The 13,375-nt window shown below is 35.9% G+C and overlaps 1 protein-coding gene across 9 annotated transcripts in view; it reads left to right on the top strand.

Annotated features, from left to right (window-relative positions):
- The window catches only part of SYTL5 (synaptotagmin like 5), a 139,357-nt gene that overhangs the window by 62,213 nt on the left and 63,769 nt on the right, over window positions 1-13,375 (top strand). For all 9 annotated transcript variants that reach the window (XR_007148996.1, XM_047844306.1, XM_047844313.1 and 6 more), the window contains one exon: window positions 12,177-12,292. Coding sequence is in view for 8 of the 9 variants with exons in the window: in XM_047844306.1 (XP_047700262.1) it covers window positions 12,177-12,292 (116 nt within the window). In the remaining variant the exon portion in view is untranslated. The remainder of the gene's footprint in view (window positions 1-12,176; window positions 12,293-13,375) is intronic.

Raw genomic sequence — 13,375 nt, forward strand, 5'->3', positions numbered from 1 at the left:
AAATGTCCGGAGGAAGAAACAGAACTTTCAATTAATTCTTATGCTTCTGTGACTACAGCTTATAATCATGTCCTTCTGTGACAGTTGGAAATTTACATGGTGCGTATCTAATTTGACTTATTAAAATCCCTCCTTGTTTTTAAAGCTGAAAACAGAGACCATTACCTCTCCACTATTCCTGCTACTAGCCTCTGTGATCTCAGAGACTTAAACTATCTGTCAGCATTAGGAGTATCTTGTTTGCTGTTTCTGGAGTGGTTTTCAAAAAGGAAGCGTGAATGATATGGGCAGTGAACACCCTTTGTTTGTTGTGAGAGAATGCTGCAGTGCCACTGGGCTGTCTCCATGTTTAATAGACCATAAAATTGAAATTCTCACCCTGACCTCTAAGAGAGGAGATGAGTCAGAAAGTGACTCATTCTTTAATCAGTTGGAAGCACAACCTTTATTGTCATTTACCTTGGATTGGATAAAAGTAAAGAGATTTTATTGCTGGACCACTGGAACGATTTATAGCAAGGACTGATGGAGGGAGGCTACCTGTTACAATGGGCTGTGCAGCCCTTGACATTTTCTACAACCCCTTCTCGTTTTCACAGGTTGGTTGCTATAGGTCTAGTTTTAAATTTAACTGCAGAAACATAATGAAAGGGACCCTGATGCAGCCAGTTAGTTCATTTTGCTATCTTAATGAGACCTACAAAATTCCACATGATTATGTTAGCTGATGCAGTTGCCATCCAACACAGAGACAGTCCTAATGATCATTTTTCTTAATCAGCACCGCATTTGAACTCAGAAAAATGAGATAGGGAACTAAAAAGTAAGTTACTTCTATGGCGTTGATAACTTGATCTTATATTCATGCCATGTCGTTACATTTCATGTTGTTGTGTATCCTTGTGAGAGTCTTTGTCTTTTAAAGAAGGAGAAAATTGATGTTTTTGTTTTTGATGAATTGGTAATGATTACTGAAATAGATAAAATATAACTGAAATGGATAAAATAGGAGTCTCTGCCAGTAAACTTGAAAGCAGATAGTACCAATGGTTGGAACATAGAGTGCAAGGAGGGACTGTATAGTCCTTTGTTATGAGAAAGAGAACTACAGCCCCTGACGTGCGGAAACTGGTCTGATGTTTACAAGCAGGCTTTGATGCTGTTAGAAGATGAGCTGACACTCACAGGTAGACCATGGTATGCATCTGTTGGACATAATCTCAGCATCAGCATCCCACAAGATTACTCTGCAATCATGATGAAGTGAGACAAAATAAGAACAATTCATAGCCCTGTCTAAGCATAGAAAAAACAAGGTGCCTGTTTAAGCCAGAAAGTATGAAACATCCCCTTTTCTTGACTCATGTGACCTGCTATTTCCTTAACAATTGCACCTTTAGCCTTGTTCTTGTTTGCCCTCCTTCTACATAAAACTTATTAATATACCTGTCATAGCATTGTCCCCGCTTATTGACTTCACCTAATCTTGGCCAAATCTCTGCTCCCTAGAACTGTCTCCAAAATTACCTAATGTCAGCCCAGATCCTATATGAAAGTCTTCCAAATGCCCTGTTACTGAGATGCCCCATGGTTCTCCATGGCGTGTATTTTCCTTCATTGCAATGAAAAATATCTCAACTTGTTCACCCATATGTGGGTTCCTGGTGATCTTTGGTTTGATGGCCATTCACAGTTGCCACATAGTAATTTCATAACCACCCCTACTTTAGCAAATTTCTGTAATCTAGCTTTGTTGACTGTAGAATAGTATCTTAACACCTACATAGACTAGAAAGATTTATTTTAATGTGAAAATATCATACACATCAAGATACTCTATAATGTATATGTATAATTTAAACAATAATAAAAGGAGTATCCATGTATTCATCACCCAGTTTAAGAATGAGAACATTCTTGGGACCCTTGGATGGCTCAGTCGGTTAAGCATCCAACTTCAGCTCAGGTCATGGCCTCACGGTTCGTGACTTCAAGCCCTGCATTGGGCTCTCTGCTAACAGCACAGAGCCTGCTTCAGATCCTCAGTCCCCCTCTCTCCCTGCCCCTCCCCTGCTCACACGTGTGGTCCCTCTCTCAAAAATAAACATTAAAAAAAGAACTCTTTAAAGAAGAATGAGAATATTCTTGTTTTGTATTTTTCATTCCCTTGCTTTACTTTATGGTTTTGCTGCACTTGGATATGTCCCTAAGTAATATAATTTTTCATTTTTGAGTGCTACAGAAATGGAAATCATACTGTATGTATTCTTTGTGACACTTTTAGCTCAACATTTTTTGTGTGTGAAATCTATCCACCTTTATGTGAGTACGATTACATTCATCTTCACTATTGTGTCATCCTATAGTGTATCTATTTTCTTGTTGATGGACATTTATACTGTTTCAATTTATAATGGTAGATAAAATGCTCCTGTGACATTCTTTTTTCCATTTTATTTCATTTTATTTTCATCCTGATAAATGTACTCTTTAATCCCCTTCCCCTGTATTCCCCTTCACCCCACCCACCTCCCTTCTAGTAACCATCAGTTCTTCATAGTTAACAATTTTTTTCTTGGTTTCTCTTTTTTTCCCTTTTCTCATTTGTTGTTTCCTAAATTCCACATATGAGTGAGATCATATGGCATTTGTCTTTCTCTGATTTATTTCATTTAACATCATACTTTCTAGCTCTATTTATGTTGTTACAAATGGAAAGATTTCATTCTTTTTTGTGGCTAAATATTCCATTGTATGTATATATATCACATCTTCTTTATCCATGCATCTGTCAGTGGACACTTGGGTTGCTTCCATAGTTTGGCTATTGTAAATAATGCTGCAGTAAACATAGGGGTACATGTATGCCTTTGAATTAGTGTTTTGGTATTTTGGGGGTAAATACCCGGTAGTGTGATTCCTGGATCATAGGGTAATTCTGTTTTTAGTTTTTTGAGAAGCCTCTACACTGTTTTTTATAGTGGCTGCACCAATTTGCTTTCTCACCAACAGGGCAAGAGGACTTCTTTTCCACCATGTCCTCACCAACACTTGTTGTTTCTTGTGTTTTGAGTTTAGCCATTCTGACAGGTGTGAGGTGATATCTCATTGTAGTTTCGACCTGCATTTCCCTGATGATGAGTGATACTGAGCATCTTTTCATCTCTTTGTTGGCCATCTGTATATCTTCTTTGAAGAAATGTCCGTTCATGTCTTCTGCCCATTTTTTAGTTGGATTATTTGTTTTTCGGGTGTTGAGTTGTATAAGTTCTTTATATACTTTGAATACTAACCCTTTATCATATATGTCATTTGCAGATATCTTCTCCCATTCATTAGATTGCCTTTTAGTTTTGTTAACTGTCTCTCTCACTGTAGTTTATTTTTGCTTTTATTTCCCTTGCCTCAGGAGGCATATCTAGAAAAATGTTGCTCTAGCTGATGTCATAAACATTACTGCCTGTGCTCTCTTCATGGATTTTTCTGGTTTCAGGTCTCACAATTTAGGTCTTTTTTTTTTTAATAGAAAAATTGAAATTTGTTAAAATTAGTTTTTTAAATTTTCAATGTTTTTCACTAAAAGACAGGTTCAGTGAAGTTTATAGTAGCTTTCTTCTTTTTTTTCACATTTGGGTCTTTTATCTGTTTTGAGTTTATTTTTGTGTATAGTGAAGAAAATGGTCCAGTTTCATTATTTTGCAAATGGCTCTCTGGTTTTCTCAGCACCATTTGTTGAGGAGACTCTTTTCCCATTGTATTTTCATTCCTCCTTTGTCGAAGATTAATTGACTATATAATTCTGGGTTTACTTCTGGGTTTTCTGTTCTATTTCATTGATCTATGTGTCTGTTTTTATGGCAGTACTATACTGTTTTAATTACTACCACTGTGTAATATAATTTGAAATCGGAAATTGTGATACCTCAAATTTTGTTTTTATGTTTCAAGGCTGCTTTGGCTATTCAAGGTCTTTGGTGGTTCCATACAAATTTTAGGATTATTTGTTCTAGTTCTGTGAAAAATGCTATTGGTCTGTAGATTGCTTATGAATTATTTTAACAATATTTGTTCTTCCAATCCATGAGCATGGAATATCTTTCCATTTCTTTGTTTCATCTTGAATTTCTTTCATGAGTGTTTTATAGTTTTCAGAGTGTAGGTTTTTCACCTTTTTGGTTGTTTATTCCTAGATAGTCTGCTCTTTTGGGTACAATTGTAGATGGAATTGTTTTGTTAATTTCACTTTCTGCAGCTTCATTATTAGTGTATAAAAATGCAACAGATTTTTGTACATTGATTTTGTATCCTGCAACTTGTATACTGAATTCATTTATCAATTCTAGTATTTTTTTGGGGTGGAGTCTTTAGGGTTTTCTGTATATAGTATCATATTGCCTGCAAATAGGGAAAGTTTTACTTCTTCCTTACCAATTTGGATGCCTTTTATTTCTTTATGTTGTCTCATTGTTGTGGCTAGGACTTGCAGTACTGTGTTGAATAAAAGTGGTGATAGTGAACATCCTTGTCTCGTTCCTGACCTTAGGGGGAAACCTCTCAGTTTTCCCCCATTGAGTATGATGTTGGCTGGGGGTTTTGCATATATGGCCTTTATTATGTTGAGATATGTTTCCTTTAGACCTACTTTGCAGAGGATTTTTTTAAATCATGAATGGATAGTGTACTTTGTCAAATGCTTTTCCTGAGTCTACTGTAATGATCTTACTGTTTTTATGATTTGTCATATTGATGTGACATACCACATAGATTGTTTTGTGAATATCGAATCACCCTTGAATCCTGGGAATAAATCTCACTTGATCATGGTGTATGATTTTTTTAAATGTATTGTTGGATTCAGTTTACTAATACTTTGTTGAAGATTTTTGCAGAAACATAAAGTTAATGGAGAGATTGGTCTGTAGTTCTCTTTTGTGTGTGTGTGGTGTCTTTATCTGGTTTTGATGTCAGAGTGATACTGGCCTCATAGGATGATTTTGGAAGTTTTCCTTCCTTTTTTTTTTTTGGTATAGTTTGAGAAGAATTGGTATTAACTCTTCTTTAAACGTTTGGTGGACTTCGGCTGTGAAGCTCTCTGGTCCTGGACTTTTGTTTTTTGGGAGTTATTTTGATTATTGATTCTATTCTATTGATGGTGATAAATAAAAAATAGATTCTATTTCTTCCTGATTTAGTTTTGGTAGGTTATATGTTTCTCTGACTTAATCCATTTCTTTGAGGTTATTTGATTTGTTGGCATATAAGTTTTCATCATATTCTGTTATAGTTGTTTGCATTTCTGTGATGTTATGTCTCCTCGTTCATTAGTAATTTTGTTTATTTGGATCCTCTCTTTTGTAGTGAATCTTGCTAGAGGTTTATCACTTTGGTTGATTTTTTCAAAGAACTAGCTCTTGGTTTCTTTGATGTGTTCAATTTTTTTTTTTTTTTTAGTTTCTATATCATTTATTTCTGCTCTTCTCTTTATTATTTCCTTCCTGTTGCTGGGTTTGGGTTTTGTTCTTCTTGCTATGACAGTCTTGTGCATATGGCCTGACAAACATGTAGAAGAGTTTCCCTAAGGTGGGGTTTTAAAACTGGCTCATGACCCTTTAGGGGGCTGTGATTGACCAGCACTAAAAACAAAATAGAATAGAAAATGTCAGTATGCTTATAGTTATATGTGTGTGTGAAAATATAATAATAAATGTGTGTACATATATATGTGTATAAAAGTGTATGTGTATATTTTCTGGATTGTGATATAAAACATTTTTGGGGCACTGAGGTGGCTCAGTCAGTTCAGTGTCAGACTCTTGATTTCAGCTCAGGTCATGATTCCAGCATCATGGGATCCAGCCCTGTATAGGGCTCCACTCTGAGCATGGAGCCTGCTTAAGATTCTTGTGCATTCTCTCTCTCTCTCTCTCTCTCTCTCTCTCTCTCTCTCTCTCTCTCAAAATATATATATATTCTTCACTGTGACCTATGCCAAAAATGTTTGAGAAGACTTCTCTAGGTGGTGCACCTAGGAATGAACTTGCAGGGCAAATGGTATGAGCATTTTCAACTTTATGAGATAATGTTAAATTGTTTCTCATGGTGGTTCTAGCAGTTTAAACTACCTGCATTATATAATTTTTTTTTCACTTCACAATCTTACCAACACTTGGAATAATGAAAACTTTTAATTTTTGCCAAACCTGGAGATATAACTAGGTATTTTACTATGATTTTAATTTGAATTTTTCTGATTACCAATGAGGTTGAGAATCTTTTCATAGGTTTATTGGCCTTTTTTGGTTCCTTTTCTGTGATAGGACTATTTATGTCCATTGCTCATTTTTCCATTAGACTGTCAGTCTTTACCAATTTGAAGTTTTCCTTTGTGACCCTCTTCACTTCTAGAAATGCTTTAGTTTTAAAGTTTGTTTTGTCTGCTATTAATATAACTACATCGAGTTTTTTGTTGATTAGTATTTACATCGTATATATTATTCTACCATTTGACTTTCAGCCTTTCTGTATCCATATGCTTACGGTGAGACTCATCTATATAGCATATATGCTATTTTAAATTATATGTATTTAAATATTTGCTATACATGTATGCTATATACATAATACTTGTGTTGTAATACATATACATGCTATACATATTCACTGTATATAATTTTTAAAGTTTAATCTGGCAATATTTTTCTTAAACTATGGTTTAAGCTACTTACAGTCATAATTACCATGATACGTACATTTGTTTCTATTATAGTGATCACTGTAATATTTGCCTTCATGTATTATTACCTATAGATTTTATTTGCTTTTATTTTTACTTTCTGCAGGTTGATTAAAGTATATTTTTCTCATTCGATTTTATTTTTTCTACTAGTGCAAATATTATATATGATTTTTTATTTCCAGTGATTATACTAAAAATCACAAAATTCATTTTATTTTACTAATCAGTAGTTTTAGTTTTCTTCTAATTAATAAAAGGAACTTGATATTCTTAAACTTCACATATCTTCTCCCTGGATTATACATACTTTTTGTTCTGTTTTAGACATATCTTTTTGTTTGCTTGCTTTTTTGTTTAGATATATATCGTTAAAATTCATTTTAGATATTATAATTGTTTATACATCCGTGTTTCTTAGATTTATTCATGTGCTGTTTCTTTCTATACCTCAGATCTATTTTACCTCTTCTGAAGTACAATCTTTGGAAATTCCTTGAGTGAAACTCTATTGATGGTAAATTATTTCAGTTTTTATTTTGCTGAGATTTTTTTTAATTTCACCTCATTTCTGAACAGTGGTTTTTTGTATATACAATTTTAAGGTTATTTTCTCTCAGAACTTTGAAGATATCATTGACTGGATTCTGGGTTTTATCATTACTGTTGAAAGCCAACTGTCATTCTAATTGTCATCGCTTTGTATGTAATTTGGGGGAATTTTCCCTCTCTACCTATTTGTAAGATGTTCTTTTTTTCTGGAGTATTCTGCAGTTTTACCATAATGTGTCTAGGGATTTCTTTTTTAATTTTTGTGTTTGGAAAGGAATAAATATAGACCATCATCTCTGTAAGGCCAGGGTTCTTGTTTGTCCTATTTGCATCTTTACTCCTAGCCTTAGCAGAAGGCTAAGTAAAAATGCAATAAATATTTGATGTGTAATGAATAAATTTGTAAATCTAATTAGTTTTCTTATGAATAATAAGAAGGAAACTCCTATATTATCTCAGCATAGCTAATAAACATATCTTATCTCAGATGTCTCTAGTAGTTAATAGAAGATAACAAGGAAAATGAATATTTTGGTCAGTCATATTCTTTTTTTTTTTTTTTTTTTTTTTTTTTAGGGTAAGATTACCTATTTTCCCTCTATAAATCTAAGGAGAACTTAACTTGACTTTACATTTAAATAAGCTTCCAAGTGAAAGTTTGGAGTCCCAGGAGGTTGATGTTAAAGAAAATTAGGACCTAGAAAACTCCGAATAAGTAATCATTAATGACAAATGAGTGTAATCCGCATAGTTTCAGTCAAACTCAGTTTTTAGAGCATGACTTCGAGGAAACACCGAATATATTCCAAGCCTTGTATTTTTCAAGTAGTAGACTGATGTGACTGATAGGGATATAAATTTCACAGTGGTTGTCATGTTTACTTTCTTTCCTCTTTCACCCTTCCTTTATTCATGTCACTCTAACGCCAGTGTGCGCGTGTGGATGTGTACATGCGCACACGTGTACAATCATAGCCCATCATATGAAATGCTGTGTATTGTTCCTTGGCTTCTATAAGTTTGCATCTTTGCTTAAAGGCTTGTTATAGATGACAACTATGAGTTCTTTTTTTGACAGTTTAGCCAAATGCAAAGGGTATGACCTTTTAGTCTAAAATCCTGTTTCTGCCATAATACCTTTATAACTTTGGCATGTTATTTAAACTTTGGGAGCTTTAGTTTTGTCATCTGAAATAGAGAATAATAGAGGCGCCTGGGTGGCTCAGTCGGTTGGGCGTCCGACTTCGGTTCAGGTCATGATCTCATGGCTAGTGAGTTCGAGCCCCACGTTGGACTCTGCCGACAGCTCAGAGCCTGGAGCCTGCTTCTGATTCTGTGTCTCTGTCTCTATCTCTCTGTCCCTTCTCCGCTCGCACTGTGTCTCTCTCTCTCTCTTAATAAACGTTAGAATTAGAGAATAATAATAGCTACTTCATGGCTTAGAGTGAGATATATAAAGTATAGAGGTATATATAAAGTGCCTAGCGCATTACTTGGTACATGGTATATGCTTACTCAGTATTAGTTTCCCTTTCTTCCAGCAAGACTCCCGTGTACCTCCAGGACCTGAGAAGGTGGCAAAAGCATAAGCCCGAGAGATTGCTCTGATGTTGCAGAGCTCTGAAATGACAAATGACTCAAGTGCCTATCTAAGTTGAGCAAATACAGGGATTATAGTTATTGTTTCTACAAGGAGAGCAAGAGGTAATGACTAACAATTCTGGGAAGTTCTTATTTGTATTAGGTGTTGGCAGCTCTAGGCATATATGGTAAAGATGATGTGGAGGACCATTTCCTGGAGCCTGTAGACTGGTTGTGTCCCGTTTTACCTGTCATATGTGAAACTGCTGTTCGCACGCCACCCGTCTCAACCCGTATCCCAGGAACATTAAACACACACACACACACACACACACACACACACACACACACACACACAGAAGTGAGATTTTGGTATGCCGCCACTGGGTGGTTTTCAGTTGCTGACCTATTATTTCCCTTGTTCTTTATTTTTGTGTAAACCCTGTCCTATTGAAGAGGTTGTCAAATTTTTAAAAAATACAATTCCAGAGAGTAAATACTGTAGACTTTAAAGGCCATGTGGTCTCTGCTAAAACTACTCAACTATGCACTTACAGTAGAAAAGCAGCCAGAGACAGTATAGAAACAAATGAGCATGGCTGTATTCCAATAACACTTTACTTATGGACACTGAATTTTGAATATAATTCATTTAATTTTGTGTGTCATGAAATATTTTTCTTCTGATTTTTTTTGAACCATTAACAAGTATAAAAAAAACATTCCTAGCTCGTAGTCCATACAAAACAGGTAGTGGGGTGAATTTTGCCCACATGCCATATTTGCCAACCTCTGCCCGTATTGGTCTTCTGAAGTTTCTGTAGTTATTTTCTCACAACCTGTGCAGGTCATTTCCTGAGTTGAATTTTTTTTAATGTTTATTTATTTATTTTGAGGGACAGAGAGAGCACGAGTGCAAGTGAGGCACAGAGAGAGGGAAAGAATCCCAAGCAGGCTCCACACTGTCAGCGCAGAGCCTGATGCAGGGCTCGAACCCGTGAGCCCTGGGATCATGACCTGAGTCAAAATCAAGAGTTGGATGCTTACCCAACTGAGCCATCCAGGTGCCCCGAATTCCTGAGCTGAATATGCAAACAAATATATTTCAATGTTTAGTTATTGTTTTACTTTTCTTTTGCCATCATAACAAATTTAGCAGCTTAAAACAGCGCAAATATATTATCTCCCAGTTCTGTGGCTCAGAAATCTGGCTTGGCTTGGTCTCTTTCTGTACTCAAGGTTTGCAAGGCGTTGCTGGCTAAGCTCCTATTGGAAGGCTTTGGAAAGATTTCACTTCCAAGCTCAATTTGGTAAGCAGAATCTGGTCCTTGCATGTAGACATTTATATCTCAGAGCCTTCTTAAAAATCTTTCTCACATGTGGAATTTGACTTCCCATTCTGTAGCATTGCAGATCTGACTTCTGCCTCCTCTTCCTGTTTTTAAGGGCTCTGTGATTACTTTGGGTCTGCCTAGATAACCTAGAACAATCTCCCTATTTTAAAGTCAGCTGCTTAGTAACTTCAGTTCCATTAGCAAAGTTCAGTCATAGCAGTACCTAGGTTAGTGTTTGATTGAAAAACTAAGGGACAGGAACCTTGAAGAGACATCTTTAGAAATAAGAATAGCACACTTAGCACCTATATTTCCAACATAAGTAATGATACGTAAGGCTGTGGAGTTCTTGAGATGTATCCAGAAATAATTTAACCCATTCAAGCATTTGGTTTTGGTAAATTAGATCTTCTTAGATTTGATATATTCCATTAATATATCATATGTAGTTTCTAACTAATCCAGTAACCCTTGCTTCGCAACAGGTGATCTAGCCACTTGGGAATAAATCTGAGATTTACATGCTATATATAGTCTTTCCTTTCAATGAATAATTTGCTCCAACGATAACATTTTCACTTCTTTTCCCCAGTAGTGGAACTGTGTTTCATATGTAACTTAATTTTGTCTTTTCTATTTAGAAGTAGCATTTCAGTGTAGTTGCTGTGGGGAACATATTGACATATTTTGGGGGTTATTTTTAGATAATTTAGGATCCAATTATTAATTTCTAAGTCCAATTAGTTACTGAATCACATCTATATGCTTCTTGGGGCTAGAAATCTCAAGATGACTCTCAGCTGCTTTTCTCCAGCCATCATGTCTGACTTGTCACCAGTCTTGCTGATTGTCATTCTCATTGGCCCAAGAATCTGTACCTTTCTTTTCACCCTTTTCACCTTATATCTTTCTTATCATCACTGATATGCATCTTCATCATTTCCTATTCTATCTGTTGCAATAACTTCCTCATCGGCCTGCCTCTGGTTTCTCCTTTGTGCAGATAATGCTCCAGAGATTATATGAGGCAACCTGAACTTTAGAAAAACTAAGAGTTCATTCCAACTCCTTACCATGACATTCCAAGATTTTCATTATATGACCCACTCCACCTTTCAACCTTTTTTCCAGTACAGTCCTCTGTAGAAGTGTTCAGACAGTAGTAGTGGAACACTACTTTATCAACACATCTATAATCCATATTCAGAGAATGGTAAATACCCTTTGTAACTGGAGTGAAGGGTTTGTGTTATCATGTAGGTGGGGCTTTAAAAAAATGGGTTTGATTGTTCAAAGATTCTTCTTTTCCACCTTCAGCAGTTGGTTGTAAAATTCAGGCAGACCCTTCTACCTCCTACATTTTTATTTTATTTCTTCATTTCTGTTAGTCTTGCCATTGCCCCAGCATGAGTCTTGTCATCTCTTTCCCGGACTATTGCCATGGCCAACCTGTCTTGTTCCATTGCTCTTTACTCTAAGCCAATCATCAGAGTATATCAAGGTATCATTCTAAAACACAGTCTAATTGTGGCCCTTTTGTAATTCAAAACCTTCACTCATTCCCTGTTGTTTCCAATGAAGATTATTTGCCCTCTAATGAGGTGGTTAAGAACTTGAGCCCTAGACCAGACTGCTTGGAATGGGATCCTGAGTCTTTTACTTATTAGCTATGCGATATGAGACATGTCATTTTATTGCTCTAAGTGTCAATTTGCTCATCTACAAAATGAGGATGATAATATTTACACAGAGTTATGTGAATAAAAATATATGAAGTATGAAGATCAATTAGAAAGTACCTGGTATGTAGTATACATTCAACTAATAGTTGCCATTATAATCACCATAAAATACTCTAGAAATTGAGATAGATTCTATAAAGGACTGGCTATTTTTTACTCAATTAAGGATTTTTGAGAGTTAATTGTTTGGCCAGATAACTGAATTTCAATGCTCTCTCCTTTTCTCTTGAGTAGGCAGCTAAGGATTGTAACCGGTGAATGGTTTTTTGAAGAAAAGGCAAAGCGTTTCAAGCAAGTCAATCTTCTGGGCACTGATATAGTCCGACAGTCCATCTTAAGAAGAAGCCCAGGTAACTAAAGCAATTATTTGGTTTCAAAACTGCCTTAATTTTTACTTTTATGAGCTAAATAATTCCCCTGTATATGTTGCAAATAAACATAGTTGAATTTCCTGAATCCCTTAGGTCATTTCAAAACTCAGCATGAAATCTCAATCTGTAATTCATACAAGGGAAGAGGACATCAACAGAACATAAAATCCACAGTGATTTTCCATATAGCTGACATGCTGAGATATTCAAAGGAAGTATTTACTTTCATCACACATAGTTCTTTTCCTGAATGCACTTCCAATATTTTACTAAACATTTAAGACAGTAACATAAAACAGATGAATTAAATGATTCACATTATGAAAGCACTCCTTGATTTTTCAACGTGATATATTTCCATAAAATTGCTTTTAAATGTTCCTTTTATGAATCCAATGGTTCTCAACCAAGGGGTGATATCGTGTACCAGGCCCTCCTCCCTCAAGCCAGGGGAGCATTTAGAAATACAATGGGGGCATTACTGGTTGTGGCAGTGACAGAGGTGGGATTAATAGCATGTAGTGGATGGTTAATAGCATTTAGCCAGAGATGCTAAATGGCCTGAAATGCTCAGGACCCTTTCAATCAATGAAGCATTATACTGTCACCAAATGTAAATGACACTCCACCTTGAGAATGCTATTCTGTGCACTCAGACTACAATTTAACTGGTTAAATATTGAGTGAAACTTGTGTGTTGGAGCATATTTCTCATGTGTGGCCTAGTAAAGGTGGAGCAGGCATCTTCTGGCTTGGTCCTAGGGTGTCTCATGTTTCATATACAGAGAAAAATCCCCTCATTTTTAAGTCTGGCAGGTAAAGCTGGGAGGCTTGGAACTGATTCCAGCGTCACTTCTGGATGTGGCACTAGCAAGGAAGGGCTTCCCCAGATGGGTAAGATCAGGTCTGATGCCACCGGAGGGCAGAATGGAGTAGAGTTAGAATTAAGCCGCTAGCTCTGGCTGTTTTCCCCACTCATATCTCAGCACCTTTCAGAGTGTAGACTCTCTCTCAAGTCATGAGGTATACGCAGGAAATCTGATTTATGTGCTCAGAAATCAG

Source organism: Prionailurus viverrinus, chromosome X (genome assembly GCF_022837055.1).
Source record: "Prionailurus viverrinus isolate Anna chromosome X, UM_Priviv_1.0, whole genome shotgun sequence".
In the NCBI taxonomy this organism is placed as follows: Eukaryota; Metazoa; Chordata; class Mammalia; order Carnivora; family Felidae; genus Prionailurus; species Prionailurus viverrinus.